Source organism: Lates calcarifer, linkage group LG2 (genome assembly GCF_001640805.2).
Source record: "Lates calcarifer isolate ASB-BC8 linkage group LG2, TLL_Latcal_v3, whole genome shotgun sequence".
Lineage (NCBI taxonomy): Eukaryota > Metazoa > Chordata > Actinopteri > Centropomidae > Lates > Lates calcarifer.
In genome coordinates, this window is record NC_066834.1 from 18,839,642 (window position 1) to 18,864,177 (window position 24,536).

General features: G+C 40.4%; 2 protein-coding genes across 3 annotated transcripts in view; both read left to right on the forward strand.

Moving 5' to 3' along the window:
* Positions 1-16,307, forward strand: part of rhpn2 (rhophilin, Rho GTPase binding protein 2) — a 28,930-nt gene extending 12,623 nt beyond the window's left edge. Inside the window, exons 4-15 of one of the 2 annotated variants that reach the window (XM_018697483.2) lie at positions 2,373-2,448; positions 3,502-3,579; positions 4,206-4,330; positions 4,895-5,061; positions 6,758-6,945; positions 7,135-7,291; positions 9,091-9,210; positions 9,357-9,551; positions 10,018-10,094; positions 11,953-12,099; positions 13,333-13,488; positions 13,953-16,307. In XM_018697483.2, coding sequence (XP_018552999.1) covers positions 2,373-2,448; positions 3,502-3,579; positions 4,206-4,330; positions 4,895-5,061; positions 6,758-6,945; positions 7,135-7,291; positions 9,091-9,210; positions 9,357-9,551; positions 10,018-10,094; positions 11,953-12,099; positions 13,333-13,488; positions 13,953-14,219 — 1,753 coding nt within the window. In that variant the 3' untranslated portion in view covers positions 14,220-16,307. The remainder of the gene's footprint in view (positions 1-2,372; positions 2,449-3,501; positions 3,580-4,205; positions 4,331-4,894; positions 5,062-6,757; positions 6,946-7,134; positions 7,292-9,090; positions 9,211-9,356; positions 9,552-10,017; positions 10,095-11,952; positions 12,100-13,332; positions 13,489-13,952) is intronic. The other variant, XM_018697484.2, reaches the window with a different exon arrangement.
* A 1,220-nt stretch (positions 16,308-17,527) lies between these two features.
* The window catches only part of cep89 (centrosomal protein 89), a 50,774-nt gene continuing 43,765 nt past the window's right edge, over positions 17,528-24,536 (forward strand). The window contains exons 1-7 of the mRNA XM_018697502.2: positions 17,528-17,805; positions 18,446-18,552; positions 19,004-19,150; positions 19,783-19,975; positions 21,710-21,761; positions 22,801-22,908; positions 23,924-24,169. Of these exons, the coding sequence (XP_018553018.1) occupies positions 17,764-17,805; positions 18,446-18,552; positions 19,004-19,150; positions 19,783-19,975; positions 21,710-21,761; positions 22,801-22,908; positions 23,924-24,169 (895 nt within the window). The 5' untranslated portion in view covers positions 17,528-17,763. The remainder of the gene's footprint in view (positions 17,806-18,445; positions 18,553-19,003; positions 19,151-19,782; positions 19,976-21,709; positions 21,762-22,800; positions 22,909-23,923; positions 24,170-24,536) is intronic.

Below are 24,536 nucleotides of genomic sequence, written 5' to 3' on the forward strand. Positions count from 1 at the left end.
CATACATGCAGGTGTAGCGGTAATGTGTGAGCGTCAGTATCGGGAATATCAGATGTGTTGAGAAAGTCCTGCCCGTCATTTCTGAGCAGGTGTCTCAGTGGAATGACGCTGTACAGCCACAATGGAGCGTTAGCCTCCTCCTCTCAGCCTGAAACACAACCTCAGTCTTGGGTACAGAAACAAAAACCTCTCCTCACTTTTCCAGGCTTTTCCCACCAGTCCACTGTCTCTCTGAATAGCCTCTTTCTGAGGTTAATTCTTACTCAGACCAGATTCAGCTGGTTTTGGCATGAGGTAATACATAACAGAAAGCACATATGTGTGACTGGTGTACATGTGCTGTACATGAAGTGACATAACAACAGCTAATTGTTGTATTCCTGCCGATTGTATTAGATATGAAAACAAAGCCAGAAAGGATATGTTGAACATTTTTCTTATTATATGAAGTTGTGAGTGTAATTTTCTCGCTGTGTCACTCACAGTACCTAAATGTTGCTTGTTCTGTGATATGTAATGTAGTAAATGTTTGTTCAGTTCCTTGTTGTAATGTTCTTGACCTGGACAAACTGAATCTTCTTAAACACCCTCCAAAACAGCATAGCGGAAGTGAGATAAAGATACCAGCACTACAGGCAGCAGCGTTAACTTTGCTACATGAGATAGAGTGGGAAGAATATTTTGCACTTATTTTCACTGTTATCTGAAATTATTTCAGAGAGATGAAACCCTCAGCTTCTGTGTTTGTAAGAAAATAAATTCATCGTCACTGTATTTGGTCAGATTGCAAATTCAGACATTTTGATTTTTAGTGAATAGTTTCGTTTGTGCTGGTTTCCCACTGTAAACCAGAGCTCGGACTAGACTGCCAGGGTGATAGTCTGTTCCATGTCTTCCTCACTGGCACTCAAACAGGGCTGGGAAGGTGTGTGTGTGTGTGTGTGTGTAGAGAAGGGGGGTGAGCTCCTGAGAGGCTTTTAACATTTCAGATTCCCTGCAGAACAGACCCCCCTCACCGCCAAACCAGAGAAAAGACCAGAGTGATCTCATCTGCAAGTACTAATGGATTACACCGCAGCCTCTATCGTGCTCTGTCAGTGTTACTGATGAATGAGGTTTTCTGTGATTCACAGTGCCAGTATGCCAGAGGAATGCTGCCTTATCATCAAGTGATGAATGAGTGTGAGGAGTTGATTCTGAGCCCTCTGGTTCTTCTACAGTCTGTACTTTATCTCTGATCTCTTTGATGGAAAGAGTTGTGATTATAATAGATTTGGGATAAGATCATTTATGAAAACTTGTTAATGTTGTTTTTCTTGTTTGTTTTGGAGTTTGAAGTTTGTGCTACTGTTGCTCTCATAGGAGGTTGTTTTGAATAACTTAAATTCCCAGTAAATCCAGAAGCAACCTTAGCATGTTTTTGAAAAGGGCAGTTTATGTAGTAACGCCTCATTATTCTTCTTTCAGTAGGGGAAGGGTTTTGGTTTTTTATAGCCTCTGCCTGATTAGCAGCAGGTATCTGTCAGGTTATATTTCCTCAGCTCTGATAACAAGCTGAACCTGCTCTCCATCTGTCAGCAGCAAGGACCTCCAGGTTCATACAACTAGAGAAACTCCAAACCATTCTAACTGCAGCTGAGATCAAAGTAGTTAACCTGGTGTTTTATGGCACCCTCTGTTTACTCGTTGGTGAGGTAAAATAATAGCCTGTTTTAGTAGCAGGAAGAAAGAAAGGTTTGCATTACTGAAACGAGGCTACAACTCCAGAGTGATCAATCGACATAGAGCTGTTTAGCTTTATAATCCAAGGAGACTTGGGGGGGGGGGCCCATTCACCTTTAAATCCTAGCTCCTGCGGTGTGTGCTGCACTTTACTCTTAGAGCACCATCTGCCTAATCCAGGTTTACCATCTATGAAACTACACTAAAGATTAAGCCAGAATGTAAACTTTCTCAAGCAACAAAGCTGTTGCTGGTGCAACCAGGCTATTCTTAGCAATGTGCACATTATTATTTACTAATCTGACTGTGACTGTAATCTGACATGATATCCCTAACAAAGCTTGGTCTATGGTCAAAGGGAGTTTTTCGTTGGTTGATATCTTGTGCCACACCTTAGAGCCTGTTAATACATCTGTAGACTAATGGTGGATATTTATTAGCTTCTCAGCTTCTCATTATCAGCTGTTTGTAAAGCAGATAAGCACTGTATTGTCCTTTTGTATGTGAAGTCCTGCTGTGTCATGTGCTGCCAGCATTACTGCGTTGTGTGTGTTTGTGAGCAAAATTCAAGCATATGGATGTATATGATAATGAAAAGGAAATAACAGATCACGTTATCTCTATCTTTTGTCTTTCTGTTTTGTTTATAGGGAAACAGCCAACATCCCCCTCATTGCTCTGGGTCTGAAGGAGACAAAAGAAGTTGACTTCTCAACTCCATTCAAGGTACAGAAGAACTAGTTGCTGTTTCATCATTCCTTCTTTATTACCAGAAAAATATGTGTAAATAGTTAGACATATAGTATTTTCCATTTGATTAAATGCAGGGACTATTGTAAAATATTTTTTCTCAAAATAAATATGATAAAGCTTCAAGTTGTAGAGCAAAGATGTGCACAGTAATATGATGTTCAGCTGTGTTTTATCATAACGTGAAGGTACATAGTTCTCCAAAGAGGCCAAAGGATTAATGCTCATCTGTCACCTACCTGTTAACTACAATTTTTTGATAAGTAGTCTCAAGCATCATGGCAGAATAAACAACAATAATCTTCATGGACAAGTAGGAATAGCAACCTTAAGTTGAAACTAAGCACCTGAGTAATGTGCAGATAATGGGTTAAAAATGGCATGCTAATTTGAATGCAACTAATATGACCCACATTTATAGGTAGTGTTTGCAGTAAGGATTTAGTTACTTCAAAATTAAAGCCCTTTTGGATTGGATTTGGGTCACATTGTCTGCACCTTGTACACCAGCTGCTACATACAGATTCACTATTCAGGAACAATGCATTATGTGCCTATAAAAATGTGTGCCCTATAATCCAAAAGTGGGTCAGTAGTTTTTCAGACTGGTAGCGTTATCACGCAGCTATGCCCCAATGCAGGGAAGCACCCTCGTAAATGTCCTCATGTCACATTTATGGCACTTTGCATCCTGTTGTGGTTTGGTGGCCGTCACTGTGAGAGGTGTCCTGACGTCATGATATCTGAGCAGGTCACTTCTGCTCTCTTTATTGACTGTAATCAGACCTCAGTCTAAACAACAAGTTGTCTCTTGCCTCTGGCAGAATATTGGCTCTCACCAGCCTACTTGGAACTGCACAGATACAGTTATACAGATATACAGTTCAGAAATTATGTCACAGAGTGGAGTAGTTGTATGAGAGACTTCCCTTGACCAGAAAGGTTAGAGGTTTAAGCCTCTGAATGCTCCCCAGCAACTGGCCAGAAAAGTATTGTTTTGAGATGATGAGATTTGTTTGTTTTTGACAGGACTTTATCTTGGACCATTACAGTGAGGATGGGAACAGTTTCGAAGATGAGATTGCTGACCTGATGGACTTACGGCAGGTAGTGTACACTCATATATGTAGTTTCAGATATACAACAAGTACTAGTACTTTGGGTTTAATGGTTGGTTCACTCAAATCACAAAAACATGTCACTAACCATGCAGATAGTTTTGGTTTTACTTCATGAAGTACTGAGATATTGGTCTCTGGTATTTTTGCTGCCACCCACATACAGTGGAGATAAATGGAGATAAATTTTTCTGCATATGGTACCTGAAACATTGGACATGATATTTGAAAAACATCGAAGCACCTTTCCAGAAACAATGTCCAACTTTCTCTGGCTTATCCAGAGATCTTGCTGTCAACTGATTTCATGGATTCGCAAGACATTGTTTCTTGATACATTTTTTTAAAATGTAATTTTGCTATTGATGTGAGCACCACAAACCAAAACAGAAACAAAAATCCCACCTCTGCTGTATTCATGTAGTGGCACAATTCACAGACATGTTATCTGGAAACCTCAGTACAGAAAAGTAAAGCTATCCAAACAACTGTGAAACATTTTTGTGAAACTTTTTTGTGATTTTGGTGAACTAATCCTTTAATTGGGTTTCCATTATCACTAGAAGTTCTCTGTTATTGAGGACTGTGTCACATCTCTTTCCTTTTGTGTCCTAGGCGTGTCGAACACCAAGTCGAAATGAGGCTGGAGTGGAGCTGTTTGCAAAATACTACAGCCATCTTCCTCTGATGGAGAGCCGATTCTTCTCCCCAAATCGCCAGACTGGCATCTTCTTCACCTGGTACTCACCAATTATTATAATTAGAACTAATTAAAACCTATGGCACAATAAGAAGAGCAATTACCAAAACGCATTGCAACAGGAAATAAGTACACAACATCATAAAGAAAGCTGTCCTTCTCTTCAATCCACCAAACCAGTGTTTTCCAAAGCATTGGAGCTTAAGCAGCAAATGTTTAGTCATTTTTTGTCACATTCAAAAATTCATGGATCAACTGGTAGATCTCTGCCAGAAAATGTCAGGTTGTTCTTTACTGCATAGGAGAAATGATTACATTCAGTCAGAGGGAGAAAATGAGCTTAAAGGTTTAAATCCTCACAGCCTTTAGATATAAATAGAGTAAGAAGAGTAAGTAATATGTATAAATGTTACTGTGAAGTTCTTAATTGTGGCAAACAGGCTTTTATTCTTGATGTATTTATCAGCTTAACTCCTGTTGTACATTATTTCTTGACTCCAAATATCATACTCTACTTGTCTTACTTGACAGCTTTTTATTTTCTGTAAGGCTTTTTGTGATTGTTTTGATGAGTTGAGTGACAACTCCCTCCTCTTTCCCTCAGGTATGACTCATTCACAGGAGTGCCAGTGTGTCAACAGAACCTGTCACTGGAGAAGGCCAGCATCCTCTTCAACATGGCCGCCCTCTACTCTCAGATTGGTACCCGTAGTAACCGACAGACGATCGTTGGCCTGGAGGAGGCCATCTCTTCCTTCCAGAAAGCTGCAGGTGGGAAGAGAAAGGAGTGGTAAACTGGGTTAATTTGATCATTCATTTCTCAGCAGCCTAGAAAGGATCTCATAATATCACTTCACACGGAGACATTCTTTAGTTCTTAAAACCAGGCTTATCTGTGATCCCATGCGATATCTGGTTTCTGTAATACAGACAGGAGAAATAATGGAGGAAGAGAGAGGAAGAAAAGAAAGGCGGGAGTACAGATGAAAGAACAGTAATGTCAACACATCAAATGAATAGTTTTGTTCTTTTAAATATTCAACATACAAATCACCTCACCATGGCCCAGAAATCACCAGGTGCGCTGATCCACCAGGTGGAGTGATCTAACCTTAAGATGTTCCTTTCCCTTTGCAGACATTTTCTATTGACCTTAACATTAGAGAGGCACGTCCTGTTCAGTAAGAGAGTACCAGTGCGAATGCAGCCTGCCTTATTTTCAAAATATGTGCCAGCCTCCACCCTCTGACTTGTGCTCCATGACGGAGAATGAATGTTTCTCTGGCTTCTTGTCATGTGGCTGTGCTCCAGAAAGTACCAGTCTTATGAACTGGTTTCCCAACCCTCAGAGGTTTCAGGAAGCTCAGACAAGTCTTGATAGAATTATGACTTGGCAGTATGAGGAGCACTGCAGTATAATTACAGCTCTGAACAGACCAGGGCTTTGGTTGTGTTGCTTTGATGACTATAATTTAGGCTTGTACTAAGTAAAACAATTATACTGTTATGAGGAACATTGTCACTAGTATGAAGAGCTGGTAGTAAACTAAGCTGGGAGGTGATAGACAGGGATGCTAGCTGTTGAAGGGCTGCTGCAGTCGTGCCCTTTAGCCAGGGACACAGAAGAGGTTTAGAGGGTGGGAGGTTCCAGCCAGCTTTTGCAGAGTCTTAGATGAAGACTATTGAGGCAGCGCTCTGTTATTAAGTTGTCTACGACTGTCTGCTGCCAGGTTTTTAATCTGTAAAATAAGAGGGAGGCACTCTCAGTTGGAATGCAGATGGTCTTATTGCTTCCATTGAACATGAAAAACTAATTTAAGAAGGTTTGTGTCTTGGCTAAATTTTAAAGAGGCACATAGACATCGATCCCAGTGCTTGCAGTGAGCTTTTCTCCCTTACTGAATACTGTAGTATCAGTAGTAGTTGGGAAGGAAGGAGTAGATGATCTGACATACCGAATCACTTAACGTCTGTGTGGAAATTTTAAAAAAACATCTGTAAAAGAGAGTCTCAGTAATTAGGGTACCAGCATGCTGTGTATTTTGTAATTATTGGCTAGGCAGAATGCATGGACACAGTCTCCTGTATAATCTCTCTTTCTCCTATCCATGCATTTTTAAATTATAGTTACAACATTGGATGTGAATAATTCTGTTTGGATATAGGATAGGGAAAAGAGATTTCATTCCCTTCAGGTCTCAAATTAGAATCACAACCAAAATACTGCTAAATATGATGCAAATCATCCTGGTTTACAAGCTTTTTGTTCAAACATGAAAACATCTTTCTTTGTACCGACCAAATGGTCTTAAGAAAGTCTATGTACAGTAAATGACAAAGTCTTGTTTTCCTTTGCCATTGTTTTGGAACAGGACCTCCCAAATAAACAAAATGATTGTTGATTATGATTATTGTTGAGTTGGAATAGTTTGGTTTTGAAGTGTATTGATGCCTGATTCTCCCCCAGGTATCCTGAACCACCTGAAGGAGACATTCACCCACACTCCCAGCTACGACATGAGTCCAGCCATGCTCAGTATGTTGATTCGGATGATGCTTGCTCAGGCTCAGGAGTGTCTTTTTGAGAAGACTGCATTGCCAGGGATTCGAAACCAGTTCTACTCCCTGATGAAAATGGCCCAGGAGGCTGCAAAGGTAAATAGCAGCAAAGGCACACACACACAGTCCTCACTTCTTATAGGCACAGTCTTCTGTCTTTAGCTGTGGACTGTGATGTAAAGTGATAATGTCACCACAGTCAGATTCTTCGCTTGTATCAGCAATTTTATCCAGCTCAGTGCTTTTAATGTCCTCTCAGTAACTCTGTCCTCCTTTTCCTGCCAGGTCTCGGAAACCTACGACCAAGTCCATCAGTCTATGATCCAGACACCAATCAAAGACAATGTCCCGTTGTTCTGGTCCACCATGTCGCAAGTCAAAACCAACCACTACCGCTCCATGGCACACTACTTTGTAGCCTCAGCCCTGCTCGACCACCAGCGTAAGGAAAACAGTTTATAGAGAAGTTCATAATTTCCCAACACTCATTCTGTGTTTAAAAGATAACCTCTGAATTTACAGAGAAAAAATTAAAGAGCTAAGCTAACTGATAAAAGATAAGCTTAAAGACAGTAAAACCTGAAGTGGACTGTTAGTTTTTGACTTAGGATAATGTCACCATGCAACAATTGTATGCTAGTAATCCTAGATTCAAGCTACATTATATGAGTGTACAAGATATTTTTCTGTTTATGAGAAGCACTACTGTCAGAGCAGGACCAATCATAGTAATTTGCATACAGTGTGCACTGCACCAGGCACAGCAGTGCCCTGGATATTTTGTAGAGACAGGAATGTTCTTCACATACACACTACAACACAAAGTTGTCTAATAATTTTCTAGCTGTAGCGACGAAATCAACACAAATCAAACATTGTCTCTCTTAACAACAACACTGTACTGCCACAGTAAATTTGGCTTAACAGATGGACTTCATGTTAGCATAGTTTTAGTAACTCTAGTCAACCTCCATCTGAACTCTACTGTAAGTTTTAATGTACTTGTTCTGTGATATTAGCCTGGCTGTTGGCTGTTAAGGTGTAAAACACCTCTGGGAGTTATAAGACTTTAGCTGCCTGATTTTGAATGGCCTGGAAAACCTGATCCTTCTTTTCAAGTGCTGTATAGTCCTCTGGTTGGTCATGTCAGATGGCTGGTCTGAACCACAGCCAGCCACAATGCCATTACATAACAGCTATTTAGGGACATACACCCCACTGTAAAGAGAGGCTATGTTTCCAGGAACTCTGGTCAGAGAGAGACAGCGGGAGAGCTCGAGGGAGAAAGAGAGACCGTTGGAGTTAGTGAAATTGAGTGGAAATACTGTAGACTGCTGGAGTATTACAGTTACGTAGCCTCTTAATGTTGTCTACATGATCAAATGGCTGAGAGACCGAGTGAGAGAGTAAGGGAGGGATGTTGTGTGAGTGAACAAAACCCATCCAGTGACGGGTGGTTGGTATCATATTGCTTTATTTCTTGATGGCTTGTCATTATTTTTGATAGCTTATGTTTATCATTCATTTTACACTGGTCTATTACTCAAAATTTCAAAAAAAAAAAAAAATTTGCACTGTTGTTGGGGTCGTGTGTTTATATCTTTTCTTTCATATCAATCATTCAATATCTCGAGAAATTAAACTAAAGACAGAATTAAACAAAGCACAGCAGATTGTATTAAGCTTTACAGTGGATAGTCATAGCTTTACCCAGCGCTATGAATGGGACAGGACTGAATAGGGGAACAACAGAGCGAAACAGCTTTGAGTTTGGCAGCTCATTAACGGATTCCTGTGTGAATGAGGAGAATAGAGCAATTACCACAGGACTGTAGAGAGAGGACTCAGCCCAGGAACAGGACAGAATCAAGACCACTGTAGTAAACAGATTAACCACAAACACTGCTAAATAAACGCTTTAAACTGTCTCTGAGAAACGGACCAGTCTGGCTTCTAGAAAACTCTGGTGCATTAGATTTACCTGTTAAACATGACAAGCTAGGATATGAGGGAGAGGAGACAGTTTAAAGGAAAATAAGAAGTTCAGAGTTTCATACATTTTAAAAATTAAATGTTGTAAATCCAGCTACCATTTTTGCAAAGTGTGCATGAGTGTGTATAGGATTTATCTGTCAGTCTCCTTTCATACCGTGCAGTGTGTGACGTGTGAGTGTAGCGTTAGCCATATGTTTCAGTGGTGATTTCTCTGTTATTAATTCTTTGTGCTCTCTGTGTGCTCAGTGGGTCCCAGTGATGATGAGGACCAGCAGGAGAAGACCTTGTCACAGGTCTACGATCGCCTTCCTGAGGGACGCTCCCCTCTGGACATCCTGAAGAATAAAGAGGAACGTGAACGCATTGGTAAGAATGAGTGCACCGGCTGAGCACAGCAACAGCAGAGTGCCAAAGACACCAGATCTGACTCTCCTTTTTTCTCTCTCTGTCTTCCCTTTCCTCCTTATTCTCGTTTTCTTCTCCTCCCTCTCTTATCCCTCTCCTCTCCTCAGGTAAAGCGCACATTCGACGAGCCATCCTGGGTCACGAGGAGGCTCTGAGGATTTACGGTTTGTGCCACCACTTGAACAAGCTGGAAGTCCTGGAAGACATTTTAAAAGCCAGTCACCAACGCTCGCTCAACAAATACAGTGAAAGTGACAGTGAGGAAGAATTCACTGACTACACTGAGGCGCCCGACATCATCTGTGAGTCTGTTTTTAAGATAGCGCAGTACCACAATCAGTGTAAATATCCTGTTAAAGTAAACATGAGAGGCTAAGATAGGATTAGAATGATTGTTAAGTTTATTTGAGTCTCGTAAGCAACACTTAGGTGACAGCTTCTCTTTCTGTGGTTGACATAGAAACTGACCAGTAACCTTAGAGTCGCCACAACAAACACTTAACAAATGACAGCAATGTCAAGTAGAACCAGTGTGTTGATTTGCAAGGTTTGTTTCTCAGGAAACGGTTCGTAAAAAAGGCTGGTGTGTTGTGTACCACGCCTGCTGCAATCAGACGTGATAAGTGACATTTATGTCCAGGTACAGATGATGTAATGTTTGCACTGTTAACTCCCTCCCTGCCTCTCTGCAGGGCAACAGTTGAAATGTGGTTGTGACAGTAAACACTGTGGAATGACAGCTTTGTTTTTCTCCCTCTCTTTCCATAGCTAAAACAGAGCACAAGGCAGAGATGGAGGTTCCTGCAACTACAAAGGTGAAAGTCACTGACTTTTTCCAGAGGCTGGTACGTGGGTTACTAATCTTCTTCCACTCACATTGCTGTATTTTTTGTACACGTTGGTTGGTTTGTTCAGCAAGTGATATGAAACAGCTGGATTTGTGTTTTAGATGTTTAAAGTATTCTTATGTTTATAACACCCAGGGTGTATTTTTGTTGTTTCTGAATACAACCAACCAAGGATGAGTCTCTTGGAAGCTTTGACACATTTGATCACAGCCCTGTCTTGTTTCCAATGCCTCCTGGAGTTTCATCCAAAGCAACACATGCAAAACTAACACTAACCATGGATACAGGTGCTCCGAGCTTGGCTTTAGCTCTACTTGGGTTATTGTGGTATTTATTTTGAGGCAGACAGCAGGATTTGAAGTTTTACAATTTAGCGTTGCTGTTCTGGGAATAAATCACTACTGAAGTCAGTGTTGTTTATGTGAATTGACCTGAAAATTTCAATCTGAGAGCAAGGATTCTTAAATCCCTCTAAAGGTTGACATCCATATACTAGGTTATTCCCCCGACAGCATCTCATAAATTCCTCATGTTCCCAGCTAAAGGTTGGAGTTTGATCCCTTTTGGGATTGTTTATGCAAAAATGTATGAGGTTGCATTATCATTGGTGGTGTCTGGGTGGGGGCGCTGGCATCCTCTGTCACTGGAGCTGGAATCCTCTGTTCACAACCTTTTGAAAGAGACGTTCAATTGCAAGTATGCCATTTCTGTCATTTAGCACAATATACAGTTACTATAACAAAAAACAAGCTTTGATCTCAACAGGTGTAAGGAATCTGAGAATAAGTACCTCTCTGGTTCCTGCTGTGAAATCCCACCTTGCTCTACATTAACAGTCTCAGTAACAAGTAACTGTAATCCCGTGGGTTCTGCAAAGTAATGAGACACTGAAAAGATAAACCTAGTACTATCTCTCCATACAATCGCTGCGGTCATAATTAAAGATGCAGGGGTGACAGGCCTCATCTTGGCATTACATAGGAGTGATTGTCAGGATTTACTGTAGGAGAGATTTTCCCAGCAGATAAGTGTGTTAATGCAAGACACAAGAAAGTAGGACATGTTTGTTATCAGTTCTGTTTAGTGGAGAAATTATCAGTTCATATTTTTAATTAGAAAAGAAATTGTTAACTTGGTTTAAGTCATTTTAAAAGTACAAATACCAAACATTTGGTCTTAAATATGCTTCTTTTGAGACCATTTTAAATAAAATACTTCCTGTATTTTTGACTGTTGGCCGGACTAAATAAGACATCACTTCTGGTCCTAGTAATTCTACATGATTCAACCATTTTTTGTCATTTTTAGACTGAATGATTAATTGATAAATGCTAATTTAATCTTTAAAGAAAATTGTTTTTGGTTGCAGTCTTAGTTGTGTTGTCTGGCTATTATTGTGTACAGCAGACATTGTAGAGCATATCTACAGTCATTGTAACAGTCAACATTATAACACATACAGTATGTTGAGGTTTATAGTGTACACTAAGGCCTGTGTGCCTTCTCACTCACTAATTATAGAAATTTGGCAACCCAGAAGGTCAGGTGTGAGAGAGTGGTCATTTAAATATGGCACCGTGACTTTCCACCTGTGAACTGGGGCTGAAATGTACATGAGTCTGTCCCTGTGTACAGTGCTGGTTATGAGGTATGTGTACTGCTGTAGTTTCAGGTCCAATATGTGGACTTGAATCATGTTCAACAAGCATGTAGAGACGCAAGCGGGGATTATTATATCGGATTTCCCCCTGGCACTCACCAACATCTTTGAACTCTACAGGATATTATCCTCTCAATTTTTTTCAAAAACCTGTAGCCATATTAACTGCTGCATCCCCTCACTGTCTCCATTCAGGGCCCTCTGTCAGTCTTCTCAGCCAAGCAACGGTGGACAGCCCCACGGACAATACGACTTTGCCCAGAGGACAGAGACCTGGGTTTCACCCTGAAAGGAGAATCACCAGTCCAGGTGGTTTCGTTGGACCCTCTCTGCCCAGCTGCTGTGAGTTAACCTATATTCCTTATTTTTGACTGAACTGGAGAAGATTGATTTTCTATAATGTAGCCAGTCTTTGGTTTCAGTTAATGTCCGTGTGGTAGAAAAATCAGCTTGCAGAAAGAGAGGTAATCCATCACAGCAAACATCATAATTCAGTTTATTTTTTTATCAGAGTTCTGTAATATATTTTGTGGTCAGCTGAGTGAAATCTATCTGTAGGGCCCCTTTTGAAAGTGTATTTTCACCCTTTGTAGTCCTTCAGTGGTAAGCTGTGATCACCCACTGGATTTGATAGTTTACTCTCGTCTTCATTAAGTGATGCATCACATCATGTGTCTGTAGTTTCACACCTAGGACAGGGGAAGAGTTGTCATACAGAAAATATGCTATTTTAGAAAATATTTCAGGGGCCCTGCTCACTGCGGTCTCCTGTCAAACTTTAACAAAAACCAGAAGCAAAAGTTGCTCAATGTAAAGTCCATGCAGCACAATTAAGTACCAGTTTTCTTCAGTGGGAAAACTAACAGCATACTGGATATCAAATAAATTCAAATTACACAGTCTAATCTGTTCAGAGAACCTTTGATTAAATAAAATCATTCTCAGAAACCTAAACAAGATTCAACCTCAAAGAATGTTTGGGGGCTCTCCCCTCCTCATCCACTCTGGCTACTAATTTAATTAAGAATCTGAGAGTATTTACTCTCCAATCCTTTTCAGTCTGACAGCTCATTAAGAGGTGCTGACAAAGAGCAGACTCTTACTAGGCTCTGCGGGCTATGCAGAGAACCAGATTAGTAGCATTGCATAAGCTTAACTAGGCCAGACTCTTAATAACTTTTAATAGTGCATTCAGTAGGATTTGTTTTAGAACAGACTGATTCTACAGAGTTGTTCTGCCTCTGGTGAACACTGATCAAGTTATCGGACAAACATAGCTGAGCTCATGTAGATAAGACAGATTTCCCACAGCTATGAAACAGTGTGCTCAGATAGACACACACTCTATCTAAGTGTTTTGCCTGCTGGGAAAAAAAACTTTGCTTGAGACTAAACCTCAGTGTTTTCTCTGCTGATCCCAGCCACCCCCAGGGTGTTGAAGGAAAGTAGGTGAAACTGACTCGGGTGCCATTCAAACAAACCTTCAACTGTAAATATTTATTCTGCCTGCTGCACTATCTGGACATTTCAGTAGCTCTCTCCTCTAACTGCTTTTCTTCTTCATGTCTCTTTCAGGCCGATGGGCTCAAAGAAGGTGACTACATTGTTGCTGTGGGCGACACTGACTGCAAGTGGTCTAGTGTGAGCGAGGTGATGCGGCTGCTGAAGGATGTGGACGAGGAGGGGATTGACATCCAGGTGGTCAGCATGATGGAAAGCAACCCTCCCATGGTATGCCATGCACCCTTTCTTTCCTGTTGGCTGAGAGAAAAGTCACCTATCTGCTTTGTTTGATTGACAAATGGTGACAGCAAAATTGGTCTTTGTATCAGATTACTGAACAGAGTTTCAGATGACTCCTTGGAAGTAATATTTCCTGCCAAGGTGTTTAGTTTATACGGTTTCTCATGAGAAGCTAGCTGCTAGCTGTTTAGATATGACCTGCATGTAGTTTTACAGCTGCAGTCTTTCACAGCAGATTGCAACTGTGTGATTAAAATTAATTCAATAAAAATTAATCGTTTCTGTGTGAAAACAATGACAAAATGACCAAATTTAAATGCTAGCTTGTCAACTCCGTATATTGATTTAGACTGCTATAAGGTATTTAGATTGTGGCGTCCAAAGCAGAGATCAAACAAACAGTGACAGCTGCTTTCCACTAAATGTCACTGTCACACTCTCTCTCTATCCAGCCTACCAAGAGTGCCACCTTCTGCGGAAACCTGCCCAAGACCTACTCCATGATTTGCTTGGCCTATGATGATGACGACAAGAATCCTAAATCCCGCAAAGTCACCAAGAAGTCGTCTTTCCTCAGCTGGGGTCTGAAGAACAAGCTGAAGAGCGCCAGCACCCTCAGCCTCCCCACAGCAGACCACTCCGGCGCCCTGCCCTGGAATAAACCCTGTCCTACTTTCCCCAGCTCCAGCTCCTACAACAACGACAGCTCCCTGTACTGAATTAGTTGCAGCCTTTTTACTGTCTGCAAGCATTGTGCAGTATGCTTATAGAGCCCAGTATGGCTCTACTCAGTACTGTGCTGTACCCATACTGTACCTGCGATGGTGCAGTGTCAGTGCCCTTTGGTGTTTCCACTGGAATACCGAGCAGTAGTGTATGTAGCTTGTATGTCACAGATGTGACATTACTGCCAGCTACCTTGGAAAGTGGCTGTGCCAATTACTGTATATGAGTGCCTATGTTAGTACATGGGTGCCTTCCCAGCACAGTTCAGTATCTGAAGTAAACTGGACTTTACACCAAACATAATGGAAAACCATTCTGTGCCATGCCAGTATGCGTACAGCACAGTACGACTGCACTGTGGGAAAAAAAACATACCAGTTATCATTCCAGTCTAAATATATACACAGAGCACTGAGACAGGTTTCTAAGTTAAACTGTCATCTCAGTATGTTTTCTTGAAGAAATGCTCCAGACGAATTGAAGTTGTACAAACACACCCAGCGTCGGGTTCTGCTCGACTGCAAGGGGGTGATTTTATTGTGGCTTAAGCGGTCCCTTGTTAGCTCCATTGTGTATCGATGTAGCTGTGCACTGTGCAGTTATGCTCCCAGTGTATCCTCAGTACATGTTTGTTTCATACTGTACATGCGAAGAATTTGGTCATTGCCATCGTATTTGTTGCAATCAGTTGTTTGAAATACATATTTTTTCTAAATAGATATCTAGATGTAACCTCATTGCAGTATGTTAAAACAGTGATTGAGTGAAAACAAACAAACAGTGTGCTGTGCGGAGAGTTGATGAATGCAATGTTCTATAAGCTGCTAAAAAACATATATATATATATATACACACACACACACACACACACACACACACATATATATATACCTTGGTTCTGTATTATTGTCACTTTTGTATTTGTGAAACAGCCTTTGAGGATTATTGTCTATGTTGAGTGCCATGCCTGGGACACAATGTAAATGGAAACATTGGTACTTTAGGTTTTGCTCAATGTACCAGTTATGCCACAGACCAAAATGCCTCTATGTCCCTGTTCCATCAGTATGTACCATTTACCATCCTGACTCATCTTACCCACTTCTGGCCCTCTCTTATCAGTGCTGCTGCTGTCTGGCAGGTTGTCCATTTGTAAGAAGAGCACGAGCTGTGTGTCTTCAGTAATGTGAATCTTGATATAGTCACACGTTATTTTATCTCCAGAAGGGAAGCATGCGGGCAGACTGATGACATCCCCGCACTGAACCTAGACAGCTGGTCACCCAACAGTGACTTCGATCAAAGCCCACAGTCAGGTTCATCCTATTTGTCTCTACTTGTCTTAATCCTAGTCACATCCAACATTCAACTGACACTTTGCAGTGTTGGACTATCTCTTTATCTACAAAGTAGATTCTTATACACATTTGATAATCAAATTATTTATGTAATAAAAAAAATACACACAAAAATATATATATTTACCTGTAAGTTGTAGGTGTCAGAACTAGTTTGTGAATGGTCAAGTTGTGAATTTTTGCACGTTGGATTTCTTGGTTGGTGTCTTGGAGGAATGTATTTTACTAGCCTTGCTTAATCCTTTGGTGAACTTATATACTGGTACACTTTGTCGATGTAAAGATATTTTAAAATGTAAATGTTTTTAAACAGTAACACTGAGAGGATGTAACACTTTTTACTGTCTCTGTTTACCTAATATGGTGTCTAAAGTGCCATTTATATTAAATCATGAAGGAAAATGTCACAGTAAGTTTATAACAAGAATGTGCAGCAATTGATTCATATTAATAAGTGCCAACTAAGTGAGCTAACAGAGGCAGGTTTCCTTACACAGGTATGATGTTTAAACAGATCTTTGCATACATTTAGTGCATAGTGATCCTAAATGCCTTAGTGTATATGCAGAGAGTTATGGTACCTGTTCTTCTGAGGTTTCAGGTTGCCTTTGCTTCTTTATCTGTACTCTGTGCTACATAGCAACTGTGGTGTGAATGCTTTGTTGCTAAGACTTTGTGTCACATGTGTAAACTCAAATCTCAATAAAATGGGGACAAAACACATTTCCTGGACTTTGTTTTAATATATATTATGGCTCTGTGTATCTTAGTGGTTGAAACTACCAAGCAGGTTAGGAATGACTGGAATGAAGTTTGACCACAGCCCTCAGAGAGCCAACACACGCTAAGTCAACATTCATGGGTTTTAACTGTTTTAAGTCTGGCCTGCGCTCACATGGCACCCTAATCCACCATCATAGAAACAGAAGAGAAACACCATGTGATTAAGTTGTTCCCATCAGGCCTTTCTTCACCCATATCATTCACAACATTAGACTTTCAACAACGTCTGGGCACTCTGTGTGTGTTTTTGTACTTGTTATGTGTGGAAGGGCGTTCTGCCTGAGTGAAAGAGCAGACTGATGATTCTTATAGCCTTGGACCTCAGCTGGAAATGGATTCCTCCAAAGGTCAAATTCTCTGCAGTACTGAAACTTATTTTTACAGGACAAGTGAATATTTCAGGAATTAAATTTTGAGTTATGGTTACAGGATTTATATTTCAACCATTCCTAAGGGCTAAGGGCAGCACTTGATAAAACTCACACTGAATTTCTCAGATGATTTACAGCCAGTGGGAGCTGGTAATGCATGTTTTTTTTTTGTTTTTTTTTTGCAAAGTAAGTCATTGCGATCGCCCTGGGTGTGAGGGCAGGTGTGTATAGTAACTAGATGGATGGATGTAATGACAAAATATGTTTTTCTTTTCTGTTCAAACTTGGAAAACCTTAATTCTATCAGTCAGCTGGGATAAATATTGAGATATTTAATAGTTTTGGAAGGTGGCACCACATATTTAATTCAATTGCCAAGTTTTGCAGCCTCTCAAAGTGGGCTACCCATGATAAACATCTGAATGGTCAGCAGTTTTACACAGGTGTAGTGTGTACCTTAAAAAGTACTGCTAAAATTATATTTTGATTGGGGGCTGCATTAAATTTGAGATGAACTGTACTTAATATTTTGGTGAAGAAAATTAAGAAAGAAAGAAAGAAAGAAAGAATGAAATGTCATTTCCAGCAGCCTTATGTAGTAAAAGACAGAGGGCGACCGTTAACGATTGGAACTCATTAAATAGAGCGACATTGCCCCCTGTTGGCCAGGCCGCTGGTTGGTAAGGACACCGTTGCTATGTGAATTATATCAGTCACTGATTGGCTTCTCCCATCACTTCCAGCCAATCAACGCCACTTTTGTATCGAGGTGTCTTCTTTCGGTGAAGCGTCTAGATACGAGGAACCTACAAGCAGCCAGCCTGTTGAATATAGTTAGCTTGTGCATTTTGCTAATCGGTTTAGCGTAGAAGAGGACAGATGACAGATGAAACACATGACAACGAGAAGTAAAGTTTTTAATGCTGTTAGAATGAAATAATACGCGGTAAACAACGAGAGCTGTTTGCCGAAACTAGGACAATAACTTAGCTAGTGAAGGAACGGTCAAAAACGTTTTTTCCACGATGTTAAAATTCAGCTTCAGGAGGGACAAAGACAAGGACTTCGTAAGTTTTGAGTCTTGTATGAAACAAATCCTTTGGCCAGCTAGCTAAACGTCTAAATGCCCTTTTCATGTAGATTATATTCACCTGGGTTTTAATTGTCATTGAAACCACATTAATTTCTGTTACTTAACGTCAACAGAAGTTAGATATTTTAGGAAATATTTAAATTAACATTTGGTAACGCCAGTTTAGTAACCGCTTATGGTGTATGGTATTAGTTTTGTTGACCAAAATTACCACAGTGAGTAAAGGGATTTATTGTCCATTACTTCTCTGCTGTTATTTTGGAGGCCAGTCTAAATATTATTGGATACTGGATCTGTATTCACCAACAGTGTGTTTCCAGTAGGAAAGGTCCACTGCTATAACAGGATAGTGTGTGAACGTGTCAGTGCTTGATATCTTGTTGAACAAATGGTCATGTTGTGATTCTGTTATTAGCCTCTCTTGTCTTTCCTACCCTCCTACTTAGCCTGTGTGTGTGTGAGAGAGAGTGTGTGTGTTTTTTTAACCCCGTTATTTTATGTACTGACTTAAACCCTCCTCAACCAGTAACAGAACCAACACTGTGTGTGTGTGTGTGTGTTAATGTGTTATATGTCTGTGTGATGCTAACCTTTCCTCTGTGTGTGATGTGTAGAAGCATATAGCTCCTGGTTTGATCCCTGCTGCCTCCATTGCTCCAAAGCCTGCTGTGCCTCGTACCCCACCCCCCCGCAGCCCAGACCCCTCACCTGAGAGACCCAGGTACCTAACACTCTCCGTCACCTTTAACCTCCAATATCCTTTCATCTCATTGTTTTTCCTCTCATGTTGTTTCCCATTAAACCACTATTTTGTGATGTTTTGCCTGTATCTATTTTTAAGTTGATGCTTCTAAATATCCCAAATGCGTACTACATGTTGTGAAGTTGAATTCTGTTTTTTGTTCTTGTAAGAATTTTCACTGTCATTGTTACTGCAATGCAGAATACTGTTGCTGTTATTGATCTATTCGCCACTAACCTTTATCATACATTTTTCTCTCTTTATCACAAATGTAATGGATAGATTGGGTTTGAATTGTTTTCTTTCTCTTTGTTGAACATACATCATAGGTTTTGTTTGTTGATGTGACAAGTAGCTTTCATTTCCAGTGCCTTTCTGTCACATAAAGTGTCTACCTCTCCTTAAATGAAATGTGCCTTTCCATCTACAGATCAGCCCTAGCAGCAGCCATCTTGTCTTCTTCGCTCACTGGACAGACATGGGCCATCCCCCCTGCCAGACCGAGGTCTTTCTCTGAGAGTGACAGATCAGAGTCTTTCATATCTGAACCAAACATCAGCACAGCACTTTACACCAGGTAAACTCCCTCTGCGAGGTGTCTTGCAGTTTAAATGTGACCTGGGCTGGTATTTATAAAGTGTGTCACAGAGTCCTGCCTCTAGGAATAGCAGTAAAAGTGTAATTTGACCTATTTTAAATTATAAATCTCCAAAAAGGGGTTGTAAAAGCAAAAAAGTTGTTTGTAGAATGTGGGATGTGACCTTGAAAAAGGGGAAAAATGTTATGCAAAATTGTATGTTATTAATATAGAATATGGGCTCTGGTTTTGTTCTGTTGTCAATTATCTATTTCTCATGAAACCATCATCTTGTTGTAAGCTTTGAAGTCCACTTTTTCCAGCAATTTTTAAAGTAGGCCTCTGTCACCAGAAAAGCATAGATGGAAATAATAGAATTAATAATGGCTGATATCCATTTGGCTGCTTCAGTTTCAGGATATTGTCCTTGAATATGACAGAGCCATTGTTAATGTTATTAGTAACAGCAGAGCTTTTCTTAGTGTGGCAAGTCAAAATGCACTGAGAAATACTTAGTTCAAGTTCAAAGTTAAACAGGTCACATTATTTTGTCCTTCTAAGGAACTGAATTCAAATTTAAGCTAATTTCCCTCCACTGCTCTTTTGAGATATTAAATTTTTACCTTCTCCAGAGACAGATGGTCAGAGGATTTGGCTAGCCGGCCTCGCTTGTCCTCCCCTTACCACTCAGAGGAAGAGTTGGAGGACAAGGAAGAGGAGGTAGAGAATGAAGAGGACAGGGAGGACCACATCTACCAAACACTGGACAGACAGGACTCTTGTTCAATCATAGAACCTGTTTATGCTCTGCCAATAAAACCTAAGGTAAGCTTCTATAGAAAGATCTTCTCTGACTGAACTGGCTGGTTCTAATCTCAACTACAAAAATGTTTTCTAATTCAAAGCACATTAGAAACATAAATAGGGGTATCTTAGTGGCCAACATCACAATACTGCACTGGGCAGAAAGATATACATGTTAAAGCAGGAACAGCACAGGTGTAATTAATAATCCAAATTATGACATGCTTTACATTTAGGTGAGCCTGTTCCACAGCGTGTACACTGGAATGACCTACTGAGACATTCTTAATGCTATCAGTTAAACCTGTGTTTTTCATGTTATGACAAGTCAGATTATCTGCTTTAAACGAGGTATATTTTGACTGTGTGTGTTGAGAGAGGACAACTATCGGTCAAATATCTTTTATACCTTGTTCAGTTTGTGATGCTTGAAGCTAATCGTGGGTATTGTGATGCCAGTAAAACCCACTGGGAGGCACACTTGTACACAGCATGGAGGGATGTATATCTGTTGAGGCTCGTACTGTAGAAAGTTGAGGTTCTTTAAGGACATTGTAGAGATATTAGAGTGTTAGAGTGGGATTTAGGCTTTTGGCTATTGTTCCTCTGTGCTTTTGCAGGTTTTCTACATTCATCCATTCATAATCTATGTCATTTATCCATTAAGGGTTGTGGGGGAGCTGGAGCCTATCCCAGCTGACACCCTTGCTATATTACCACATAGTTTTTCAGTGTTTGCCACTGATGCTCAAGCAATTCTGTTGGTCACAGTTCAGTCTTATTCCAACCCTGTAAGCTGCCTTAAAACTGCATTTGTGATTCTGACTACAGTGTATTCGTAGTGGGTGCTTGTTTCCCAGCCACACACCTGAAATGTCTTTTTCTCTGTGGCTGAAATGGCAAGTCTTTTTCCATGGTCTATATATGTAATTTCTGCCTGTGAGAATTCTATTCAATATCACAGTGACTGAGTGCCCAAGAGTCTGCTCTCTCAGACTCAAGGGACATTGTTCTATTCTGCTCCTACCCTGTATACTGCTACCATGGGTTGCTAACCTATAATGGTCCCAGTGGTCCCTGTTTCCCCCTGTCAGTTGGCTTTCCAGGCAATCCAGAGTCTAGCTGCCTGCTGCTTTATTCACAATAGTATTCAGTTAAAGTTAGCTGAAAACATTTTAGCAGAACATGATGTTGCTATTCTTTGTACCTTAATATAAGATGAGCACACAGTATAGTAGTCAATATTTAAGAGTGTAACAGAGTGAAATACCATCATACAAATAAGATCCATATAAAAACACCAGGCTATACCTTCAACAATCCACAGGCAGCCACTTTCATTAGCTGCGTGCGAATATATGACTGTAGTATCTTTTCTAATCATGTGGTAGTTATGCCTGGCCATTAGGCTTGTGGTGTGAAATAAACAGATCACAGTCTTCCTCAGTGATGTGTTTCAGACTTCTTATTCTGTTGCTTTCCTGCTCTTCTTTTCCTACTGCAACTCATCTTTAGACTGAACTCATCACTGTGACTCATTCACACTGCTTTAATGCATCTCTTAAGATTCATAACAATGATTGCACAAGATCTTATTGTCCACATTTTGATGATGGCCATGAATGCAGCGGTCTCTGAAATAGCCTCGCACAAAAGGTATCCAGACAGCAGGTTTTGAAAATCAGTTTGAAAAGACTTATTCATTATCTGTCCTACTGCCTGTCTCTCTGTATGTTATGACTGTCTATCTTCCAGACCCAAACACCTCAGCCAACTCCGATGCCTGGCAGAAGATTGCCTTCTCCAGGTACTGACTTCACACTAATGGGAGATGAATGGACAGTGGTATAGTCAGATAGCACGCTAATGTATGAACACGATACTGTCTGTTAGTAGTAGTAAAATAGTAACACCTTTAAATAGGACAAACACTGAGTACAGTGTAATTTATCAACCCATAGTGAACTTACTATGGATCACTATTTAAGAGTTTACTTACATATCACACAGCAGAATAAAACAACTTAAGTTTTCCATATCAACTATTTCCAAAGGGCTTTCTTGAAAAAACATAAGAAATGAAACTCAGATTTTTCAACACATTTTACAATTGAATTTTAGAATATTATTGGTCATACTCTGATTTTGTATTTATGTTGTTAGTTTTAAGCGCTAATCCCAAGATAGTAGGAACTCTGCCTGCGCACAGCTAGTACAGTATAAAACCTTCATAATAAAACCATATCACCATTAGTATAATTATCATCATCCAACAACATCCTATATAAATAAAGGATGTTGTCCCGCCACAAGTCACTGGCAAACATGCTATGTATGACTTTTGTAAATCAGAGTCCACTGAGTTTACACATTACATTTATATTAAATGTATTAAAGCTGATACTCCTGCTGATGCAACCACTGAAGCAAGGGGTAGGTGGTAATCAACAGCCAACATTGTGTTGAGTGTCAGTAAATAGACAGCAATATCTTATTTAGCCAACATGTTGTTTTATAGCAGCCATTATGTAGCTTTACATCATTAGAGCTAAATGGAAAGTCTCATTATAGTTGTTATTGCCAAAACTGGCCTCAGGCTTTGGCTGTGCTAAATTAAAACATTTTACGAGTCCCTAGAATGTTCCTACCTTAATCACTAAAGTGTGTATGCTACTTACAGGCTGCCTGTGTTGTAAAGTAACACACTGAAGCTATGGGGAAAGTCACTTTTACATAACATTATGGAGTTCATGCTAAAATGGGGTTATATAAGTAAGCCCACAGAACGCAGTACTACTTCTGCAGTTTTAACCCTTGAATGATGGCATGATGTTTTTATCTCACAGATTTCACTGAGGAAACCAGTGTCCAGTCTCCTGAAGCCAGCTGTGATTCCTCTAAGAAGAAAGCATCTGTCAAGAAGAGCTCTGCCAGTCGGAAGGAAGATGTGCCATGTAGGTGGAGATTCTTAAGTTGCCTACTGTTTTCTTGTAATTCTGACTTCTGTTTTAAATAATAACCTAATTTGTGTAGTCCCTTCTTTGTATATTGAACTTTAAAATTTTTCACATTTGTCTGTCCCTTCCTCGTGCTACCCTACCTACCGTATCTACCCTATATAGACAGCTCCAAACCTAGCTCTCACTGGTGCACTCACTGTAGATACTGCTGTCGACTGGTCATGTTGGATTCTCTGTGAATGTGCTCAAGATGTCATGACAGACCAGTATTACTGATGGGAACTGTAGACTGTATCTGTAGAACATTACCCTTTGTCATGTGTTCATTACATTGGTTATTGTGCCAAACTAAGGTAGACATAAGGATAAGTAAGGTATACTCAGTTATATTCACTGTAGCAGCATGTATCACACTGCATGTGCATTTGAGGGCATCTACAAACAGTAGCATGCTGTTTAAGTTTAAATCCCCAAGTGAGAAGGGCATCAGCAGCATTTAAGGGAAAATGCAATATACCTGAGCTCCTCTGAGCTTTCACTGTACAGGATTTGTTACCATGCATTAATAGCAATTAAGGACACATGCACCATACTGCCTGCTAATAGTAGATTTCACCATAATGTCAATCTCGTCTCATCTTTTCTGTATTCCTCTCTTCCTTCCACTCTGTTCCTGTGATGGTGGTGTTCTTGTTTGGGTTTTTGCATGCGTGTCTGTGTTTTCTGTCTTATTGGGACAAAAAGCAATAGCTGTAGCAGTATGTCAAGATATACTCTTTGTTGGTAAAGTTATTACTGTACAGAGATGTTTTGCTTTGTTTGATATATAATGGTTCAAGAAATGTATTTCTACTTCGCACGCAGTTCTGAGATACTTGATTTTTTATTCCCATAAGTAATCCTCTATCTGTATTTAGACTATATATTTTTAGGACTACAGTACATTTCCATCTATTATTCCTTTTAGAGTATGTACATTTACTGCCATTAATAGTGTTTCATATTTCAGCTGTGCTACCCATCCTAACCACTGACCACCCAGGCCCAGCCAGCCAAGCCAAAACCCCCAAACACCCCACCCAGCCATCTCCAGAGCCCAGCAGGGCACACAGTGAGGTGCAGAGGGAGGTAGTGCAGGCCCTGCCAAAGAAAGCAAGAATGGCAGATGAACAAAAGCTACTGGAAGAGAGACTGCACCGCCTGGAACAGGAGATCAGTCTCAGCCAAGCCTCCTCAAACCTGAGGTCATCTGCAGGTAGAGTGGAGGAGCCACTAGAGATATACAGAGAGACAGAGAGAGAATTGATACAGTGAAGAAAGGAGTAAGAAAAGAAAAACGGATGAAGGGAAAGGAGAAAGACAGAGAGGGAATGGAGCAGTGAGTCACAGCAGACAGAAGCCTGTGCAAGGGTGAAAGGAGGGAGCGCGAGATAGTGCTGCAAGTAGATGTGGCTCTGATCTCTGATCTCCACAGCACCTTCTCAGCATGATGAGAAGAAGAGGGAGCAATGAAAAGAAACATGAAAGTGAGGAAAATCAAAAAGAGGATGGAAAATTTGCAGTCCTAGTTCTACTGCCAGTCTCTGCTAGTGATGCATTGATTATGTACTTTTTATTATACC